The 22,985-nt window shown below is 40.6% G+C and overlaps 1 protein-coding gene across 2 annotated transcripts in view; it reads right to left on the reverse strand.

Moving 5' to 3' along the window:
* Positions 1–22,985, reverse strand: part of LOC126162818 (spermatogenesis-associated protein 20) — a 299,482-nt gene that overhangs the window by 181,921 nt on the left and 94,576 nt on the right. For both annotated transcript variants that reach the window (XM_049919563.1, XM_049919564.1), the window contains exon 10: positions 21,573–21,781. In XM_049919563.1, coding sequence (XP_049775520.1) covers positions 21,573–21,781 — 209 coding nt within the window. The remainder of the gene's footprint in view (positions 1–21,572; positions 21,782–22,985) is intronic.

Here is a 22,985-nt window from a genome sequence, read left to right on the forward strand (position 1 = left end):
ACTTAAACCAACGCAAACAATTGTATTAACATAAGAACAAGAGGAAGGAAGAACGATTAGGACTTAAATTTCCGTCGAGCACAAGCTGGAATTAGACAGAGGAGGGAGGAAGAAAATACATTTTGTTGTTTTTAAATGTAGGCATTTGCCTTGAGCGAGTCAGGTAAGCCGCACCAAACCTAAATGTTGATGGGCTGATGGACGTTTAAAACGTCTGTCTCAAACGCAAGGCCAGTGCCGTAACCAGTCACCACCTCACAAGTTAAAATACGGCAGGTGGTGACACACATGAATTACACATGTCAAATGTCCTTCGTTCCTGTAGAATATAAACTCACAATGTTCGCTTTGGAGTGCTGTACATTATATAAAACTAGTGCCAGGCAGTAATGTGACCCTCCACCGTTGATTCAAGTCATGGCAGTGAAGCGATGCTTATGTGCCAGTCGACTGAACGGAACTAGCGCAGATAAGATGGGTCAACGAGGAGACATGACAGAATCCCAGAAAGGAGCTATCTTGTTTATACGTGCCCATTACTATACGGTGGACGAGAGGTGCCTGATTTGTTGGTGCACCAACAAGATCTGTCCAACACACCTACTGGGGATAGTGCACCACTCGCAGCACGTAACATGACGACACAACAGTGGACGAAAAAAGATCCCAACTGGTAGGATCCGGGGATGAGTGTTATGTCTTGGCAATGACAACCGATTTCAAACCTGACAGTAATTGCTGCTGTTAGTGAATTCAGGTATATCAAGGTCAGAGTAAAAGTACATATATCGATCCTGTCCCGAAGAGATCGAATCTGCCCTTAAGCCGTCCTCTCACGGGACGTGAAAACGCACGTGGACGAGGTGCTGGTGACGTCAAAGCGTGGAATTCCTCGCTCCCATACATAGCAGAGTATGAAATGAAGAATTTGGTATGTCAGATTGCTCGTGGAGAGGAAAGTAGCCAATGAGATGCGTCACAAGCACAACACAGGAGCCGCCATATTGTTTCCAGAATGAGATTTTCACTCTGCAGCGGAGTGTGCGCTGATATGAAACTTCTTGGCAGATTAAAACTGTGTGCCGGTCCGAGACTCGAACTCGGGACCATTGCCTTTCGCGGGCAAGTGATCTACCAACCGAGCTAACCAAGCACGACTCACGCCCCGTCCTCACAGCTTTGCTTCTGCCAGAACCTCGCCTCCTACCTTCCAAACTTTACAGAAGCTCTCCTGCAAACCTTGCAGAACTAGCACTCCTGAAAGAAAGGATATTGCGGAGACATGGCTTAGCCACAGCCTGGGAGATGTTTCCAGAATGAGATTTTCACTCTGCAGCGGAGTGTGCGCTCATATGAAACTTCTTGGCAGATTAAAACTGTGTGCCGGACCGAGACTCGAACTCGGGACCAGGGCGAGGTTCTGGCAGAAGTAAAGCTGTGAGGACGGGGCGTGAGTCATGCTTGGGTAGCTCAGTTGGTTGGTTCAAATGGCTCTGAGCACTATGGGACTCAACTTCTGAGGTCATTAGTCCCCTAGAACTTAGAACTAGTTAAACCTAACCAACCTAAGGACATCACACACATCCATTCCCGAGGCAGGATTCGAACCTGCGACCGTAGCGGTCTTGCGGTTCCAGACTGTAGCGCCCAGAACCGCACGCCCACTTCGGCCGGCAGCTCAGTTGGTAGAGCACTTGCCCGCGAAAGGCAATGGTCCCGAGTTCGTTCTCGGTCCGGCACACAGTTTTAATCTGCCAAGAAGCGCCATATTGTTTACTTTATCACAGAGTATGTGGCATGAATATACGACGTTTCAAAGAATCAGCAAATTGAGGATCTCTCGAAAACGTGTCGTATCAGATATGATTTGGTGTAATAAAACGACAGGAAACTACACACTGGTAGTTAAAGGCATCCTATATTTGATGTTTTCAGTGTTACAGTTTGTGTGCTATGAAAGAATACCGTTTCAGTGCTACAGCGCAACGATCTACCAAAACCGTGTCGTTTGGGTATTTTTGTCATGGTCAAATATCAAGTAATGAAATTTGCAGATTCAGTTTTCACACAGTGTACACCATGTGCGAAGGTCCTTCTGCCGTATGCAAATGTGTAGCGTAGTTGAGGCGTCGTGAGCTGTAATGTGAAAGGTAACAGGATCGCGTCCACCTCCTTCCATTTTTTTGTTTTTTTTTTGTTTTCGAAAAATTCCTTTACTATAATTTAACAGAATTATTAGTGCAATAGTCAATGTTATTTACAATAAGCAATTTTTTTGCTGAAATTTTTGCTGCACGGGCCAACGACTGGAATGTTTCCTCAGTGGCCAGAAATCTTGACACGACTGCCAGGCTACGTCAGAAAGCAAACACTGTGAAATGTTTACGTCTCTAATCGTTCTTGTTGTACTATGTGCGAGTCGACCGGGGTTCAGTAGTCGTTTATGCAATCTGCCTATCACACTCGTAAACTCATCACACAAACGACCAAACCACCGATTCTATGCTCAGACAAAATCCAACACAATCGTACATAAGGTAATTTGAGAATTACCCATGCTGCTAAGTGCGAATGCAGCTCAAGTTTCATTATCCACAAAATAACCAGTTACTTTAGAGCGATGATGGCCTACGCAACATCGAGAATACGGACATTATGCATGTGCAAAGTGACATTAGACACTATACTGTGTGTGATACAAAAAAATACGGTTAATTAATTTTTAGCAGCAACTTCTGGCGGTATAATCATTTGCTGTAATTTGTCCTATAGCTTGATTCATTGTGAAAGGCAGCGTCAAGTTGGAACACGTTGTGACTAGTCAGTCAGCGTCCACATACGATAAGAGTGAGGTTGTGTTTACAGTGGCTGTCGCGCATCATGGATTTCGAGAAACGCATCAACATTTTAAGTTCTGTTTCCAGCTGCAAATAAGAGTCAAAGAAGTTTATGAAATGTAGAAATTGGCGCCCGGCGATAAGGCTGTTTATACATGTTATGAGTTGATGAAAAGCGAAAATGAGTTGGTAGAAGGTGAGCAATTTTCGCGACTTACGTTAACCTCAGTAACATACGAAAACGTGTAAAAACTGGCAAAAATTGTTCGTTCAAACAGGCGAATAACTATTCGATAGCTTACAAAAGAACTTGGCAGCTCGTATGAGTCCGTGCAAATACTTTTAACTGGTAACTTGCATAAGAGACGAGCGAGTGCAGAATTTGTTCCTATACTTTTGAGTGATGAACGGAAGGAAAATAATGTGTAAGTTTGCATGGAGTTGAAGAATCGTCTTCACACAAATCCGGATTTCACGTCCAAAATTGTGGCTGGAGATTAAACTTGTGTCTATGGGTATGGCCCCGAGACGAAAATTCAGAGTTCCAAATGGAAAACCAGTGAATCTCTTCTCCCAAAAAGTCACGTCAGTCAAAATCGAATATCAAAGTCATGCTCACTGCTTTTTTTTCCCGATATTGAGGGCACAGTGTGACCAGAGTTCGTTCCAAGGGGAACAACTGTAAACACCGAATTTTACAAGGGTGTACTGCAACGTTTGCGAAACGACGTACAAAGAAAGAGACCAGAGAAATTGGCCAGTGGCTTCCTTCTTCATCACAACGTACCGTTCTACACTCGCTTTTGATTCCCGAGTTTTTGGCCGGAAAAAGTATTCCTTTCTGTCCATATCCGCCTTACTTGTCAGATTTAGCTCCATGCGCCTTCTGGCTCTTGTCAAAAATTAAAACCGTGCTCAAAGGAAAACATTTTGACACTATTCCTGACATTGAGAGGGCCACGACGGAGTAGCTCTACGTCCTTCCCAAAGAATCCTTCCAGAAATGCTTCCAGTCGTGGATTCAACGTTGGAGTAAGTATATTGCTAGTCAAGGGCAGTACTCTAAAGTAGATTACATCAAATCCCATTTAAGCTTATTACTTTGTTTCTAATAAAATTATTCGATGTATTTTTTGATCACACCTCGTACATAAACGATATTAAATTTGAAACCGAAAATGGGATGAAGATTCAATTGAGTTAACAAATAATTTCTATTATGCGCAGAGTATGTATCTCAGATCGTTGTAAAGCGTTAAGTGGTGTTACTCTACCAGCAATTCGCTGTTCAGGCCATCGACGAGTGGAGAATCTTCTTCAGGATTTTCTCCGCTTCAACATTCGCTAACAGATATTACGCCTACTATTTTACGCGTGTCCAGTTTGGTAAATAAATCGCAGCCGGAATTGCCGCTGTACAGTGCAGAGGTCGCAAATCACGGTCAGGAGCACGTTCCGTGAGAAGCAGGTTGTTTCGGAACGTGCAGCTACCTCGATGAACACCACGTCCGTCGTGCTTCGCGACGAGAAAAACGCCCCATGTGAGGAGGGCTTTAGGCATCTTCGCTCCAACGAGTTGGCGTCGCTGACGGGGAAGCCCCTTTGTACTAGAAGGGTGTGGCTTGGCGCCCTCTGTTAGGTTTGGCGAGCAAAGGTGGGATTCCTAGTGTAACCAGTGTCTGACGCATGCGCTGTATAGCAGCAGACACGTGCGTCAGACGTAGCGCGGCCGACTCTCAAGCGCGGCCCCTGTAGAGGATCGGTCGTGCGGTCTTAATAGTGTGTTGTGCGGCCCGCGGTTCTCAACCATATTTTACAAACATTTAAAAAAGTTTTGTATCACCTCAGTTCTGAGAGTTCCGGGACCTGTACAGAAAACATAACACAAAAATCATTTCTGCCCTTTTTACTGCTCATGAAAACCACACACTATGTTGTACCACCATACTGCGAGACCTTCAGGATAGTTGTACACACCAGTACCTTTAATACCCAGTAGCACGTCCTCTTCTGCTGATGCATGCCTGTATTCATCGTGGCATAATATCCATAAGTTCATCAAAGCACTGCTGGTCCAGATTCTCCCACTCCTCAACGACGATTCGGCATAGATCCCTCAGAGTGGTTGGTGGGTTACGTCATCCATAAACAGTCTTTTTCAATCTACCCCAGGCATGTTCGATAGGTTTCCTGTCTGTAGAAGGTGCTGCCCACTCTTGTCGAGCAATCTCGTTATCCTGAACGGAGCCATTCACAAGATGTGCACGATGGGGGCACGAATTGTCGTCCATGAAGACTAAATCCTCGCCAATATGCTGCCGATATGGTTGCATGATCGGTCGGAGGATGGCATGGCATTCATGTATTGTACAGTTGTTATGGCACCTTCCATGACCACAAGTGGCATACATCGGCCCGCATAATGTCATTCCAAAACAGCAGGGAACCTCCACTTTGCTGCACTCGCTGGTCAGTGTGTCTAAGTCGTTCTGCCTGACCGAGCTCCCTCCAAACAAGTCTTTGATGATTGTCCGGTTGAAGGCATATGCGACACCCATCGGTGAAGGGAATGTGATGCCAATCCAGAGTAGTCCATTTGGCATGTTGTTGGGCCCATCTGTACCACACTGCATGGTGTCATGGCTGCAAAGATGGACCTCGCCATGGACTTCGAGAGTGAAGTTGTGCATCATGCAGCCTACTGCGCACAGTTTGAGTCATAGCATGACATCCTGTGGCTGCACGAAAAGCATTATTCAACTTGGCGGTGTTGCTGTCAGGGTTCCTACGAGCCATAATCCGTAGGTAGCGGTCATCCACTGCAGTAGTAGCCCTTGGGCAGCCTGAGTGAGGCATGTCATCGACAGTTCCTGTCTCTATGTATATCCTCTATGTCCGACCAACATCGCTTTGGTTCACTCTGAGATGCCTGGACACTTCCCTTGTTTAGATCCCCTCCTGGCACAAAACAACAATGTGTACGGAATCAAACCGCATTATTGACCATCTAGGCATGGTCAAACTATAGACAACACTTGCCGTGTACGTCCTTTCTGGTCGAATGACTGGAAGTGATCGGCTGTCAGATCCCCTTCCGTCTAATTGGCACTGCTCGTACCTGGTTGTTCACATCTTTGCTCAGGTTTAGTGACACCTCTGAACAGTCAAAGGGACTGTGTCAATGATACAATATCCACAGTCAACATCTATCTTCGGAAGTTCTGAGAACCGGGGTGATGCAAAATTTTTTTGATGTGTCTACAATAATATGCTTCTAGCAACTGCATTACAGCAGAATCCACATTAAGAACTCCTTAAGAGGGTATGTTTTCTTGTTAAGTAACAAACAAAAATACTTACAGAGACTAATATTTTAATATGTTCTTAATTTTAATTGATTTGGGTGAATTCGGACGTGGGTCAAGTAAAGATTGCTGCTTACTTCTGGGGCATAATGGTCAGTAGCACAGCCACTGCCATGTTAAGGGGTTAACAGAAGTGAGAGGAGGAATATCTTATTGTCTGTCTTACAATGCTGATAACTCATGAGCATGGGCAACTCACACGATGAGCTGCTACGGTATAAATGTCAAATGGATGCAACATGGATTCATGAAAGAGCAATACAGAGAAGGACATCTTCAAATGTGGTACATGTTTCTAGCAAGCAATCTGAAACCAAATTAAGGATGTTGGAATACAATGCAATGAGTGACGGGATCTAATGTTGCAATTACTGTGATTAATTAATATAATACAGTGGGTATCAAAAAGAATCATCTGATTTTTTAAAAATCAGAACTATTATGCTAGTGGAGATATGTTCATGAATACTCAAGTTTTACATGGTACATCAAAAAGAATCATCTGATTTTAAAAAAACCATAACTACTATGTTATTTGAGATAAGGTGTATGGTCCATTTTTCTTTGCCGAGAGAACTGTTACAGGAAGCACATATCTCGTTATGCTTGAGAAGTTTCTTTTCCCACAATTGGAGACTGATTCAAATGACTTCATTTACCAAAAGGATGGGGGACCACCACACTGGCATTTGAAAGTGCAGGAATTTTTAAATCAAAGGATTACTGAATGATGGATCGGTCGCATTGGTCCCAATGATTCAGCCTTACATTACAGTCCTCCAAGGTCACCTAACCTGACTGTATGTGATTATTTCTTGTGAGGGTTTATAAAAGACTCCGTTTATGTGCCTCCATTACCAACAACAATGAACGAAGTGATACATTGCGTAACAGCAGCTGTGGTAGCTGTAACTCAAGACATGCTCGATCCAGTGTGGGACCAATCTGAGTACCACACTGACATATGCCATGCAACTCAAGGGGGGCATATTGAACACCTATGACAAGGTATGAAAAAAAAACTTTTAGAGTTTATCGTTCATCAAAAACCAAAATACACTGTACATGTTTTTTAGTTTCAGACGTATAGACTTCCCAAATCGGATGATTCTTTTTGATATACTCTTCTGTATACTAATTTATGTAGGTTACTGGTTAATAATAACTTCAGTAGGGCATTTGTAGACTTAGAGAAAGCTTTTGACAATGTTGACTGAAATATTCTCTTTCAAATTCTAAAGGTGGCAGGGGTAAAATACAGGGAGTGAAAGGCTATTTACAATTTGTACAGAAACCAGATGGCAGTTATAAGAGTGGAGGGGCACGAAAGGGAAAAAGTGGTTGGGAAGGGAGTGAAACAGGTGCGGTGTCAAAAGGCTTAGGCCTGTCCCACCCCTCATTAAATCGACCAAGACTTATACAAATAATTGTAAGAACAGTTATTATTATGATGTTCTTTAAGGTTGTTTTTGGTTTTTCAGAAATACTGTGGGAAGAAAGTTTATTTATGTTGCAGATAACGTGGAAGACGTTGCCCAACGATCACCACAAAAGTTCGACGTAGCGGCAAGTGGGCAAGGAAAAAAATTAAGGCTGCAAACTACCGCAAGCCATGGAAGAGCCTGGGCCGAAGGGCGTCGAGCTTCCTAGGTCGTTGTTGGACAACGTCAAAGGAAAAGATATTCTGCTTTCTCTTTGTAAACAGATCGATCGAGTCTTAAAAGGTTCATGTAAAACATATAGGCGGGTGACACATTAGGTGGGACCCGATGCCTGTAATACTTCCACAGTTATTAAAAAAGTGTTAAATGGCAAAACCAATAGTTCATCATTTATATAGATAAAAATTAGTAAAGATATAGGAAAGGAAGAGTTGCGGCATCAGAACGTAAAGTGATACATCATTCAGCAAAATCCATGGAGAAGAAATAAAAACTTTGAGGTTCGCCGATGACATTCTAATTCTGTCAGAGACAACAAAGGACTTGGAAGAGCAGTTGAACAGAATGGACAGTGTCTTGAAAGGAGGATATAAGATGAACATCAACAAAAGCAAAACAAGGATAATGGAATGTAGTCGAATTAAGTCGGGTTATGCTGAGGGATATAGATTAGGAAATGAGACACTTACAATAGTGCAGGAGTTTTGCTATTTGGGAAGCAAAATAACTGATGATGGCCGAAGTAGAGAGGATATAAAATGTAGACTGGCAATGGCATGGAAAGCGTTTCTGAAGAAGAGAAATTTGTTAACATCAAGTATAGATTTAGGTGTCAGGAAGTCATTTCTGAAAGTATTTGTATGGAGTGTAGCCATGTATGGAAGTGAAACATGGACAATAAATAGGTTGGACAAGAAGAGAATAGAAGCTTTCGAAATGTGTGCTACAGAAAAATGCTGAAGATTAGATGGGTAGATCATATAACTAATGAGGAGGTATTGAATAGAATTGGGGAGATGAGGAGTATGTGGCACAACTTGACAAGAAGAATGGGACTGGTTGGTAGGAATTGTTCTGGGGCATCAAGGGATCACAAATTTAGCATTGGAGGGCAGTGTGGAGGGTAAAAATCATAAAGGTAGACCAAGAGATGAATACACTAAGCAGATTCAGAAGGATGTAGGTTGCAGTAAGTACTGGGAGATGACGAAGCTTTCACAGGATAGAGTAGCATGGACTCACATCAAACCAGTCTCAGGACTGAAGACCACCACAACAACAACAACAACAACAACAACAACAGGGCAAGATGTCGTAAAGTGGGAAGATTGAAAAGTGGCCATTGCACAGTTTTTGCCCTGAGCACTGCTGCTGCCTGCCAAGAAATGTTGACACTAGTGCTAATATAAATTTTCATGTTGTCAGTGAGATTTACAGAGGAAGCTTGTTCCATCATTTCTTAGTAAAATCTTTAAAATATTTTTTATTCTGAGTTGTCCAATGTAAGGTAAGTAATTTACGCTAATCTTGTTACCTTACTTACATGAATAGTAGTAGTTTTTTTTTTGTTTTTTTTTTTTACAACATCGATGTTTAAACAAATGTGGTTCCTAATTATTTCTTTCAGTCTGATAATTTGTTTTGTGGATCAATAATTCCGACATGGCATCCGATTGGTTAAAGTGGCCACCCCACTCATCAAGAAAAGTGGCCAAAATGCTTACCCCTATAACGAGTTCAGCCAGGTTCACAGACGCATCTAATATGGTGCCACAGCTTGTGGCTTGCTGTAGTGGCATAGTGAGGTACCGTTCACACAGGATGCCACAAATTCTACGTAGTTGTACAGTTTTCAGTATGGCATCAATTGAAATCATATGGTTGGGTATGAACTTAATGGTGCAGGTTGTAGCCTAAGCAAGGAAGACGAAACTCAAATGTTGGATCCAAAAAAAAATATCGCTCAGAGATAATTCAGAGAAAACAAACAAACTTATAAAAGAAACAGCACTCAAAGACCAAAATTCTGCCTGCAACAGCAAGCTTACCAAAAGCTGGCATATAAATATCATCTGCAGACATGTCACTCTTCCAAGATTTTAGAATCTTACTGTATTTGTTGATATAGGCATTCTGGATAACTAATCATTTTAACAGGTACCATATCACAAACTGGAGCCAAGTTCTGCATATAACTCACAATTTATACAATTGCTTGGTCTCACAAATTACAAAGTTTATATGTCTCACTTTTGTGGTTACATACATTAAGTGATTTTTTATTTATTTATTCATTCAAAAATCTTTTAAGGCTGGGGGGTACATCATTGGTTTGCAAATTCCCCCTCCCCCACCCCCCTCCAGAAATTACCCCTCAATAACTGCAACGGAATGCTCATGTTTCGAAATCTACCACCAGGGAGCAAAGGGGGTAGGAAAGTGGTGCAATAAAATACAATCCAGCAGAACTTTTTGCAGTATGACAAAAACTGCATCTCTTAAGTTGTGCCACTAAAACCTGGGAGTTCACATATGCAACTGCAGTATGCCACTACCTCTGTTGACACTTTTGTTGTACATGTAAATTTGGCTTTATAGCTACTTCCAAAAACCACGCATAATGCAACAGATGGAACCAACTCCTAAACCCTTACCATCCGTCATTTTATCCCTCTGTGACAATTTTGGATTAATAAAGTTCCGGACTTTAAAACCATCAGTTACTTTTATATTAGGCCTAATACAAAAGTATGACTGAAAATGGCTTGCTGCAGTCGCCTGGTAATCTTTCAGCTAGTAGGGCATGAAGATGACTTGAAAACATGCTCAAAATCTGAAAAAAAAAAATGGGATCCTGTTGCGATGGCACTGGCTACATTATCCAATTAAGTACAGAAAACTGGTCACTATGTATGCCTTCCTATACATTAATTTATCAATTAAAATATTTTGTGCGATACCTTGTAATATGTAGATTCAGAATGAATCACTGGTAAGCTTCTATCAGTAAAGATGGTCTGATGAAAAGTCAATTTCCTCTGAGTGGCCACTTTAGACACCCCCCCCCCCCCCCCCCCGCCCCTCGCCCAAATAGGCACTTATGCAGTCGCAGGTGCCTCCCTACATTGTCAATATTGGCTCTCCCGCCAAGACGTTTGACGACTGCTGCTATACTGCATCAGTTGCACATTATTTGTATGTATCTTGTGTCAGTACCAACAGGATGAGTGAACACAATTTATTGTTTTTAACCTAATGTTAGAAAAAGTTGAAGAAGAAATCAACTACAGATATGTGAGGGAAATGCTGAAATGCAAGTGTGGACTGAGGAAGGCTGTTTTGAACAACTCTTCAATCGACACTTGCGAAAAAGACCAAAAATTTTGGGCGTTATTTCACGTTGAACAAAGCGCAGTTCAGCCATGCCCTCAATCTTGTCAAAGAAGTTATCAAGATGGGGTCCCCTCTCAGATATCTATACCCTCTCAGCCCAGATGAAAAACAAGCTTTAACACTGAAACACATAAAATTAAAAAACTTCGAAAATGTGTTATTTATTCATTAATAATGCAGACAGTATAAAATTTAAAATAGTATAATATAAAAATAAGAAATAGAAAGTCATCGTGAGACAAGATTAAAATGGTTCGTAAGCTTGCACTGTTGTCTTTCTGCAATTAGATTGTGTGGTTGCAATGTTATCCACAATTGTTGGCGTTGGAGTAGTTGACTGTGAATTTTGGTCCTTGTATAGTGGTAGGGCTACATCACATATACAAGGAAGTTTTGAAACCATTTCCACCAATTTCTCATCTTCCGCCACCATAAATAGTACTTTTCCCAGGAGATGCTCACTTTTTCCCCTTTGGGGCTGCATCTACATCGCTCCCCAAGCGATTCGGCTGCAGCCATTTCCAGCCCAAGCATCAGCCGCAGGTAGCTGATGCGTTGTGGCTGACAGCTCCATATAATACTATTTGTAGCAGTACAGTGCGGCAGTCACATAATGGCATATGCATGCGTCAAATACTGTCAGTCAAGTCTACAGGGCAGGTCCTGGGTTCTTGTGCTCTGTGCAATCATGCAAAATAATGAACTAGTTTGTGGCAAGATCCGTATTGGTGATGTAATACCATTTCCATGTTAACTGAGACAAATCAGAATCATCAGAGCACGCCACATGCAGAGGCATTCAACCAATCATTCTTCCCACACTCCATAAGAGGATGGAACCCTAATAACTAGTACAATGGGATGCACCCCCTGCCATGCACTTCACGGTGGATTGCGGAGTATAGATGTAGACTTAACAAAGGAACTAACTTCGAAAAATGGTCAGGTATCTAATTAATGAAGGAATTAGCATATTTCATCAAAATATACAAGGTATTAAAGTTAGTGAACTGGTCTTGTTGTTGTTGACTCTGACATTATTGGTATATCAGAGCACCTTTCCGGCAATTTGACAAATCTGAGGCTTCCTATACTGGGATAGAGATTAGCCAGCTATTTCTCACCGAGCTCTTTGCACAGTGGGGGGGGGGGGGCACGAATGTGAAAAATGGTTTCCATTTGACTCTATTGACATATCGAAGCAATGCACTGAATGTTGCGCAGGGGCAGCTAACTGATTAAAACTACACTTTTAATTATAATCATCTGCAGGTTCCCAGGATTCATTTTATACAAAGTATCATAAATTAGTTTTGTGTGTGTGTGTGTGTGTGTGTGTGTGTGTGTGTGTGTGTGTGTGTGTGTGTGTGTGGCAACTTTCATATTAATTTTACAAGTGGTTGTGCAAGGACAAGAATACTGGAAGATCTCTTAAACACATATCATCTGATGCAGACTGCATTCTTTCCAAAAAGCGTGCAGGGGGAGTAGTAGCACAACAGCAGATAATATTTTTGTCCATTCTTCATTACTAGAGCGACATTCTGTTAGTCAAAGGGTAAATAGCCTTTCAGACCAAGAAATTTTAATCCAATGGCAATAAAGGCATTTCTAAAACATATTTTAAAGAACAAGATTGACAAGAAGTTTAAAGTGCAGATAACATAGACGATAAACGTAGTGCTTCCCTCAATACATTTCTCATGCTCTTTGAAATTTGCTTTTCATTAGAATATTTAGAAGAGAGTACTGGTACTAACAGGCAAGTTGGATGGCTGTCTAAAGGGCTAAAGATATCATAGAATAAAGTAAAAATTATACCTAGACATTAGGGATAATAACCAAAAGTGGGTTGTTCACAAGCAAATGGGTCCAAAGGAACAGTTAAGTGAAACAAACGGAAAGATCATGGAAAAACTTCTAAACAACAGTTATTCAACGTTTATTTTTGACACATTGCTGCGAACATTCATTTGCTACAGTTGCAGTAGGTCTCATTCCCGAGAATGTTATTCACCATTCACTTTGGCCAGTCTTGTAACCACTTCAGTCTCATTTCTTAGGCTAGTTCCTCGTTCCCACCTCCATCTCATTTGGTCGGTTTTGTTCTTTTTTGTGCCGTCACTTGTTCCAGTTCAACTTTTTTATAATTTTGTAACATATAAAAATTATCTTCTATGTGATACATACACATTTTTCAGGCTACAAAAAGAGATATCTGCTTATCTCTTCATTGTTTTGGTCAAATGCAGAACACACAAAAACACAAGTTGGTTTTTTTACCAAGTAAAATGAGCAGCCATTTTTTTTATTTGCATATTTTTTAAGTTTCACCAGTTTGATTTAATGATTACTTTTTAAGCCTTAATCATTTCTTTATTGTAGTGCAAAAAATTTTACATAAAACTTGTGATTTTTGCATACCCTAATGGAATGGAAATTGGCAGATGTGCTGTATATGTACAGACAAACAAGTGATTACAATTTAAGAAAAAGTGGTTGTTTTATGCAAGAGACAGAGCTTAACAAAATGAGTAAGTCAATAACACATTTCTCCATCTCTGGCCCTTGTGCAAGCAGTTATTCAGCTTGGTACTGATTGACAGAGTTGTTAGCTGTTCTCCTGAAGGACACTGTAGTAAATTCCGTCCAACTGGTGCATTAGATCATCAAAATCCTGAGCTGGTTGTAGGGCCCTGCCCAGAATACTCAAATGTTCTTATTTGAGAAGACATTCAGCAACCTTGCTTGCCAAGGTAGGGTTTGGCAAGCATGAAGACAAGCAGTAGAAACTCTCACCATGTGCAGGTGGGAATTATTTCACTGACATTTACACAATAAGTCACACAAATCTGAAGGCTGTAAATTCAACAAAATACTTAGGGATTACAATTACAAATAACCTAAATTGGAATGATCACATAGATAATGTTGTGGGTAGAGCAAACAAAATACTGTGATTCTTGGCAGAACACTTACAAGCTGCAACAGGTCTACTAAAGAGTGTGCTTACACCACGCTTGTCTGCCCTATTCTGGAGGGATCACCATCAGGTGGGACTGATGGATGACATTGAGAAAGTACAAAGAAGGGCAGCTCGTTTTGTATTATCAAAAAATAAGGGAGGTAGAGCCACAGACACGATATGTGAATTGGAGTGGCAAACATTAAAACAAAGGCGTTGTGATGGGATCTTCTCAGGAAATTTTAATCACCAGTTTTCTTCTCCAATTGAGAAAACATTGTTGGCACCCACCTACATATGGAGAAATGATCATCATGATACAATAAGAGAAATCAGGCTGGCACTGAAAAATTTAAATGCTCATTTTTCCCGCACGCAGTTCGACAGTGGAACGGTTGAGAGACAGCTTGAAGTTGGTTCACTGAACCCTCTGCCAGGCACATTATTGTGAATAGCAGAGTAATCATGTAGATGTAGATGTAGAAATATAAGCCCAGGATAGCTTGCTGCGAATGGCAACAAATTTGGGTATAGAATATTGCCAATGTACTGCTGTACTGTAAAGGTGTCATGGATGACAACCAAAGGGGTCCTGCTATGAAATGAAATGGCACCCCAGACCATCACTCCCAGTTGTCAGGCAGTATCCCACAGCAGTCTTGGGTGTCTACAGACACGTCTTTGGCCTTGAATAGCCTTGACTGGAGTAGAATTGTCTTCCGTGATGAGTCCCACTTAAAACTGAGCACCGGTAGGGTTGTAAAACTACCACAGATTATTATAAGTAAGCATACACTATGGTAGTTTTCCTGTAACCTTAGTCAGTTGAGATATTACCCATGTTACCCTATGTCAGGTGTGCTGTATACCTATCAGGCATTACATCATATCAGTCACTTTGTTTACGTATGCAATTAGTGTCATACGAGATTCCCGAGAAATCAGAAGTGGTTAACTGTCTAGAAACTGAATGAGGATATGTAAAGGGCTGTGTAACCTATGTAATACTTTTGCTCTACATCGTTACCCTCCTGCCTGTTACTTAAAAATAAATAGTGTTTATGGCACAACCGAAACTGTCAATGTTTAATTCAGGTTTTAAATTGAAAATTGTTGGTTTGTAACATGAAACACGGGGATGTCATAGTAAAAATAAAAACAACAATGCAAATTTATCCTATAATGCTAGAAAACAAAAGCTCCTCAAAAAAAGGTAAAACTTGAAAAAAAAAGAAAAAATAAAATAAAATGCAAAACAAAGATACATTAAACATCACTTCAATACTTCATCAAGCTTCTGTAAAACATGTTTCTGTTATTCATAAACAACTTTCTCATTTACCAATAATAATATGACTCTCTTGCCTTTGATCATGATGAAGTATGTTCTACTGAGCACAAAATATATGTAAACAGTACTTGCATCAAAAGCAGTTTATTTGGTTAGATAAAAGCAAAGAAGTGATGCAATCAACTAATTCCTATTACTCATAAAATGCATCTTATATTCTGTAAGGATACCAAATACACAAAGGGCTAAAACTGAATGCTGTGCTGTTCTAATTATATGCAAAACAAACAGGAGAAGTCGTCTTCTCTCTTACACATTCATTTGAGTTTATTTCCCTACCAATGCTACCAATACTACTGGTAATCCTACCATTTACTATGTCATTTATGTACTGTACCAAAACTACAGAACCAACGTTTTGGTAAACTAATGACCAGTGAAGACCCACCTGGAGATGTCCCAGACAGAAGCAGGCTACCTATCTGATTGTCGCCTAACAACCAGGAGTGACGGTCTGGGGTGTCAAATTTCATAGAACGACCCCTTTGGTTGTCATCCATGACACCTTTACAGCACAGTAGTACACAGACAATATTCTACACTCTGTTTTGCTGCCCTTCATGGCAAGCCATCCTGGGCTTACATTTCAACAAGATAATTCCCACCAACTCACAGCAATAGTTTCAACTGCTTGTCTTCATGCTTGTCAAACCTTACCTTGGCCAGCAAGGTCACTGGATCTCTCCCACAATTAAGAATGTTTGAGCATCATGGGCAGGGCCCTCCAACCAGCTCAGGATTTTGATGATCTAATGTGCTAATTGGACAGAATCTGGCATGATATCCCTCAGGAAAACATCCAACAACTCTATCAATCAATTCCAAGCCAAATAATCATCAAATTTTATATCATTTGTTTGTCTGTACATACACATCACATCTACTGATTTCTGTCCCATTTGGACAATTCCATTGTGGTGGGTCTTTTCCTTCCACAGAGAGAGAGAGAGAGAGAGAGAGAGAGAGAGAGAGAGGGGAGGGGGGGAAGAGGGGAGGAGGGAAAGGGGGGGGGAAGATTACCTCTTTCTTCTTCTTTTTCTTTAGTGTTTATCCCACTGGTGGCAGGGTCCACTGCATGGATTCACTGTCTCCATTTTGTTCAACTTGGGCAATGTCTGGATGAAGATTTACAGCCTTCAGGTAAGCATGCAGTGTCAGCCCATCACTGTCTATGTCTTCCCTTGGGCCTCTTTCCCATAACTTCCACTGTACATACTGCCTTTGCAAACTATCACAGACTGTCCAAACTACCGCATGTGGATTTCTCACATTTTCTTCTGGTTTGGTGTGACCCCTCCAAATGTGATCCAGTCGACTGATGCCACCTGTCTGTCTTAGTTTCCATGACCCCCATCATCATTCTGCCTCTTTTGTAGCCAGTCAAAACTCGGTGCCATAGAGGGCAACAGGACGAATAACAGTCCAATAGATCTTTTACCTCAGATGATCCTTACTTTGACAATCACAGGTGATACCTTAAGTCATGCGTCACTCCATCCAGGTTTCCTGTGTCCTTGAGTTGATCTCATCTGTAAGATGACCATCACCAGAGACTGTATAACTGATGTACTTAAATTTTGATACTCTTGGTAGATCTCCTCCATCAACATAGATTGTCCCAACTTCTCATGCGTCTGATGTCATGTACTCAAGTTTTCTTTTTGTTCAGCCACAGGCCACTTCGCACAACTTGGTCATTCCGTTCTTGTGTTTGGTTCTGCTTTGTGATTCAGTATACTGTTTTCATTTCTGATTCACAAGATTAAGGCAACAAACAGGGAACAGGAACCACAAAAAGATTTTTCAGTCTGTGTAAACTTACACGAGGGGTATCACTACTGATGATCTGATGCACATATATAACATTTTGAAAGAGTTCTGAAGTCCAATTACGGTGGTTTGGCTTCTGAAGTGATGCAGGATCATGCTTCAACTTACATACTGATAAAGAAAATAAAAACAGAACAAATTGCAGTCTCTTCTTGTAGCCTTAATTCATCATGGAATGTAAACTTTCTCAATATATACAAGACTTTCGCAATCCATCTTGCATTCAACGGATACCTTTGGAACATGGAAGGATACCCCACGAGATGGTTCTATGAGAAGAAAGTTCAAAGTTAATTCAAAAACTATCAATATAATCCTCTCAATATAATCCCTGGCCAGAGGCAGCAGCCATTTGTGTGCGCGTGCGCGCGCGTGCGTGTGTGTGTGTGTGTGTGTGTGTGTGTGTGTGTGTGTGTGTGTGTGTGTGTTTTCCTTTCTTTTCTGAAGATGGTTTTGGCCAAAATCTCAGTGTGTAATAGTCTTTTCATTGTGCCTGTCTGCAACTCAATGTGTCATCTTTATGGAGAGTGGCAATCTTCCATTTTTTTCACACGTATTTCTGTTTGCTGATGACACTAGCTTGGTAGTGAAGGATGTTGAGTGCAATATAGGCAGTGTATCAAAAGCTGCAGTTCCAAATATTACTTCATGGCTTGTAAAAACTAAATTGATGTTAAATTGCAAACTCAACTCTTACAGTTTCTAAGACACAATTCTATTAAAATTTACAATCTGTTTACACATAATGGGCATAGGTTTAGTGAGTCTGAGCAATTGAAATTCCTAAGTGTTCAGTAGGCAGTACACTGTCACAGAAAGCCTGTATTCAGGATCTTGCTTAAAAGCTGAGTCCTGCTACATTGGCCACTAGAACAGTATCTGCAGTAAATGGTCCAATGCAAAAATAAGTCTACTTTGCTTATTTTCATTTGCTTGTGACATAAAGTAGAATATTAAGAGATGACTCTTCCCAATCAAAAAGGGTATTTTTGGCTCAGAAAAAAAGGCAATTTGAGTAATATGCAGTATATGTTCATGAACCTCTTGTTGGCCCCTGTTCAAGAGTCTGGCCTCTCAGTATATATTTTCTTTAATGCTGTTTGTTAACAATATGAGCTTATTCCCAAGAATTAGCAGCTTGTTGTGGTCTTCAGTCCTGAGACTGGTTTGATGCAGCTCTCCACGCTACTCTATCCTGTGCAAGCTTCTTCATCTCCCAGTACCTACTGCAACCTACATCCTTCTGTATCTGTTTAATGTATTCATCTCTTGGTCTCCCTCTATGATTTTTACCCTCCACACTGCCCTCCAATACTAAATTGGTGATCCCTTGATGCCTCAGAACATGTCCTACCAACCAATCCCTTCTTCTAGTCAAGTTGTGCCACAAACTTCTCTTCTCCCCAATCCTATTCAATACCTCCTCATTAGTTATATGATCAACCCATCTAATCTTCAGCATTCTTCAGTAGCACCACATTTCAAAAGCTTCTATTCTCTTCTTGTCCAAACTATTTATCGTCCATGTTTCACTTCCATACATGGCTACACTCCACACAAATACTTTCAGAAACGACTTCCTGACACTTAAATCTACACTCAATGTTAACAAATTTCTCTTCTTCAGAAACGCTTTCCTTGCCATAGCCAATCTACATTTTATACCCTCTCTACATCGACCATCATCAGTTATTTTGCTACCCAAATAGCAAAACTCCTTTACTACTTTAAGTGCCTCATTTCCTAATCTAATTCCCTCAGCATCACCTGACTTAATTCAACTACATTCCATTATCCTCGTTTTGCTTTTGTTGACGTTCATCTTATATCCTCCTTTCAAGACACTATCCATTCCGTTCAACTGCTCTGCTAAGTCCTCTGCTGTCTCTGACAGAATTACAATGTCATCGGCGAACCTCAAAGTTTTTATTTCTTCTCCATGGATTTTAATACCTACTCTGAATTTTTCTTTTGTTTCCTTTACTGCTTGCTCAACATACAGATTGAATAACATCAGGGAAAGGCTACAACCCTGTCGCACTCCCTTCCCAACCACTGCTTCCCTTTCATGCCCCTCGACTTTTATAACTACCATCTGGTTTCTGTACAAATTGTAAATAGCCTTTCGCTCCCTGTATTTTACCCCTGCCACCTTCAGAATTTGAAAGAGAGTATTCCAGTCAACATTGTCAAAAGCTTTCTCTAAGTCTACAAATGCTAGAAACGTACATTTGCCTTTCCTTAATCTTTCTTCTAAGGTAAGTCGTAAGGTCAGTATTGCCTCACGTGTTCCAGTATTTCTACGGAATCCAAACTGATCTTCCCCGAGGTCGGCTTCTACTAGTTTTTCCATTCGTCTGTAAAGAATTCGTGATAGTATTTTGCAGCCGTGGCTTATTAAACTGATTGTTCGGTAATTTTCACATCTGTCAACACCTGCTTTCTTTGGGATTGGAATTATTATATTCTTCTTGAAGTCTGAGGGTATTTCGCCTGTTTCATACATCTTGCTCACCAGATGGTAGAGTTTAGTAAGGACTGGCTCTGCCAAGGCCGTCAGTAGTTCCAATGGAATGTTGTCTATTCCGGGGGCCTTGTTTCGACTCAGGTCTTTCAGTGCTCTGTCAAACTCTTCACGCAGTATCGTATCTCCCATTTCATCTTCATCTACATCCTCTTCCATTTCCATAATATTGTCCTGAAGTACATCGCGCTTGTATAGACCCTCTATATACTCCTTCCACCTTTCTGCTTTCCCTTCTTTGCTTGGAACTGGGTTTCCATCTGAGCTCTTGATGTTCATACCAGTGGTTCTCTTATCTCCAAAGGTCTCTTTAATTTTCCTGTAGGCAGTATCTATCTTACCCCTAGTGAGATAAGCCTCTACATCCTTACATTTGTGCTCTAGCCATCCCTGCTTAGCCATTTTGCACTTCCTGTTGATCTCATTTTTGAGGCGTTTGTATTCCTTTTTGCCTGCTTCATTTACTGCATTTTTATATTTTCTCCTTTCATCAATTAAATTCAATATTTCTTCTGTTACCTAAGGATTTCTACTAGGCACAACAAAAAGACTGTTAAACATGTAAGCTTTTGACCAAAAGGTCTTCTTCTGAATTAGACATTATACACACACATACTTACATAAATGTAGCTCACACGCACGACCGCTGTCTCTGGCTCAGCAACCAGAGACAGTGGTCATGTGCATGTGAGTTGTATTTGCACGCACGCACGTGAGTGTGTGTGTGTGTGTGTGTGTGTGTGTGTGTGTGGATGATGATGATGATGATGAAGATGCTCAGCCCAATTTTGCCACTTTCATGAATGAGGATGAAATGATGAGGACAACACAAACACCCAGTCATCTCAAGGCAAGTGAAAATCCCCGACCCCGACAGGAACACGTGCTTGGGAAGCAAGAACGTGACCGCAAGACCACGAGCTGCGGACGTGTGTGTGTGGAGGGGGTGGAGCGGGGGGAGGGGGGGGGGGGGGGGAATTCAAAAGAAGGCCTTTTGGCCAAAAGCTTACTTGTTTGACAGTCTTTTCATTGTGACAATCTACGACTCAACATCTCCACCATATGGAGAGTATCAATCTATCCTTTTCATAATATTGTCATTATTCCCTTTGTTAAAGTCATTTATGCCAGTGGATTTCTCCATTTGCAGCCCATACCATCACTAGAATGATTCCTTGTTTGTCTTTGCTCCACTTATATACTTTCCTTACCACGTCATGTGCCTGCAACCCTACCAAGTGGCGTTAATCTCAGGGTAGGTAGGTCATAATGTTTAACTCATCAGTGTAGTTTATTGGTACTTGTGTCAAGATTATTCTGTATTTCTCTGCACATCCATAAAACCAGTTTAGTTTAATTTATAATAAATTTATACTTGATTATCACTTCATTAAATAATGTCAACATTGTTTCATAAATAGTTCACAATACTGCAGAACAGCCTTAATGTTAATGAAAATTTCTGTAAATTTTAATAAATTATACAGTTATGTCATTCCAGTGTATACACATAACTTAAATCTTGGAATGCCTGACTACGACAACTGATGAAAAACTTGTTATTGAACAGGTCACTATTTATCTCGCATAAAAAATGAACAATGAGAATACTATGAATAAAGCGGTTATCTTGTGGCAACTGCTTCTCCCGTATCTTGGATAAGTTGAGAAACTGATATGTTTAAAACAGAAAACTTTTTTCCCAGCACCACAGACACTATTTTGGAATAGAAGAGTTTATACACTACATACTTCATGTCCTCTGATAGTTATAGGTATCCAGATACATTAATGTCACAAGATACTGAGCCCATGTCTATGGATGCCAAACTCACTATCCTCACCCAAGGGAAGTTGAAACTTACCTTCCTTTAACCTGAGAATTGCTGAAGCATCAGTTGCCGGTGAAGTGAAATATCCAGCACTTTCAGTGTCCCAAAACAACTTATCTTGTTGATCTTGAAGTTTCTCTGCCCACTCTAGCCACCTGTCATCCAGACTAGCTTCATACAAGTCCAGCAAGCCTTGGACGACAAATGCATAGTCATCCAGAAAACCAGAAATTGGACTTGAACTGCAAAAACAGAATACATCATAAGAAATTGCACATTCACTTCTGGCCTGATCAAAGTACAAACCTTTTGTATGTTGACCATTTACTGAAAGATGTGCTTAACACGGGAAATATATTTCATTCTCTGAAGTTTTACAAAGCTATGCTACATGAAAAATAAACAGAATATGTTCAATAAGATACGAATTGCTTGATCTCAAATACTATTCCTTGAGCACAAGAACTAGATAGCCACAATGAACACGATACAGAATAAACATAATTAATATATTGTGCTGGCACAGAGCAGCCATACAGAAAGAGAGAGAGAGAGAGAGAGAGAGAGAGAGAACATTCTAGCTTGAGAAAGGATTTGTCCAAAAGCTAGCAAAGTTTTCAGTCTTGTTCATGTGCCTGTCGATGACTCAACACCTTTACTGTAAGTGCATATTGATTTTGGTGGCCCGTTCAAGGGTGCTGGGTGGCTTCTGGCAGGAGATATCCTATAGCAAACAAGCGCTGTATCATCATTGCGAGAGATACGGAGGTGAGCGAGTGCAACTGTGCTGGGACTTACCCCAGTTCACTACTACTAGTGCCATGTTGTCATAAAGTGCCTGTGCATAGCATATAAATTATTGTGCCATACTCCAAGAATGAAACTAAAAATTAAAGTAACTTTTCCAAACTTTGTCAGTGTATGCTTCAGTATATTAATGTTAACATTGTGAAGTCTCAGAATCATCAAATGAATATGTTATTTTAAGAAAAAATAGGTGGCACTAAATAACGATACTGTAAGCTAAAAATTGCTCAGAATGTGCAAATGTGTCACAATCAAAACTTACAAGTCTCAATTTGATCAGGGCAATATTTTGGTCAAAATCGGCATTTTTACAAGAAAATGAAGGGGCTAAATATTAGATTCAGAAAGATGAAAATTCTAATGTTGCCTTAGGTTAATGTAAAAACATTAACTACATGACTCCATTAAGCAAACTCTATTAGTTTTCAAGTTATTCACTAAAAACTAAATTTCATATTAGGTTAAGTATCATTTGTATTTGTTAATAAAGAGTTCTAATTACAGTGCTTGATTACCTTCATTAAATAATGCAGCTGTACCAAGTTTCAAGACTCTATTGTGAACAACAATCTTTCCAAGGAATCTTAAAGAGGCAGTTAGAGGTTATGTTCTACGGCCGGTTCTGTTATAAAACTTCTA

Source organism: Schistocerca cancellata, chromosome 2 (assembly GCF_023864275.1).
Source record: "Schistocerca cancellata isolate TAMUIC-IGC-003103 chromosome 2, iqSchCanc2.1, whole genome shotgun sequence".
NCBI classification, from domain to species: Eukaryota; Metazoa; Arthropoda; class Insecta; order Orthoptera; family Acrididae; genus Schistocerca; species Schistocerca cancellata.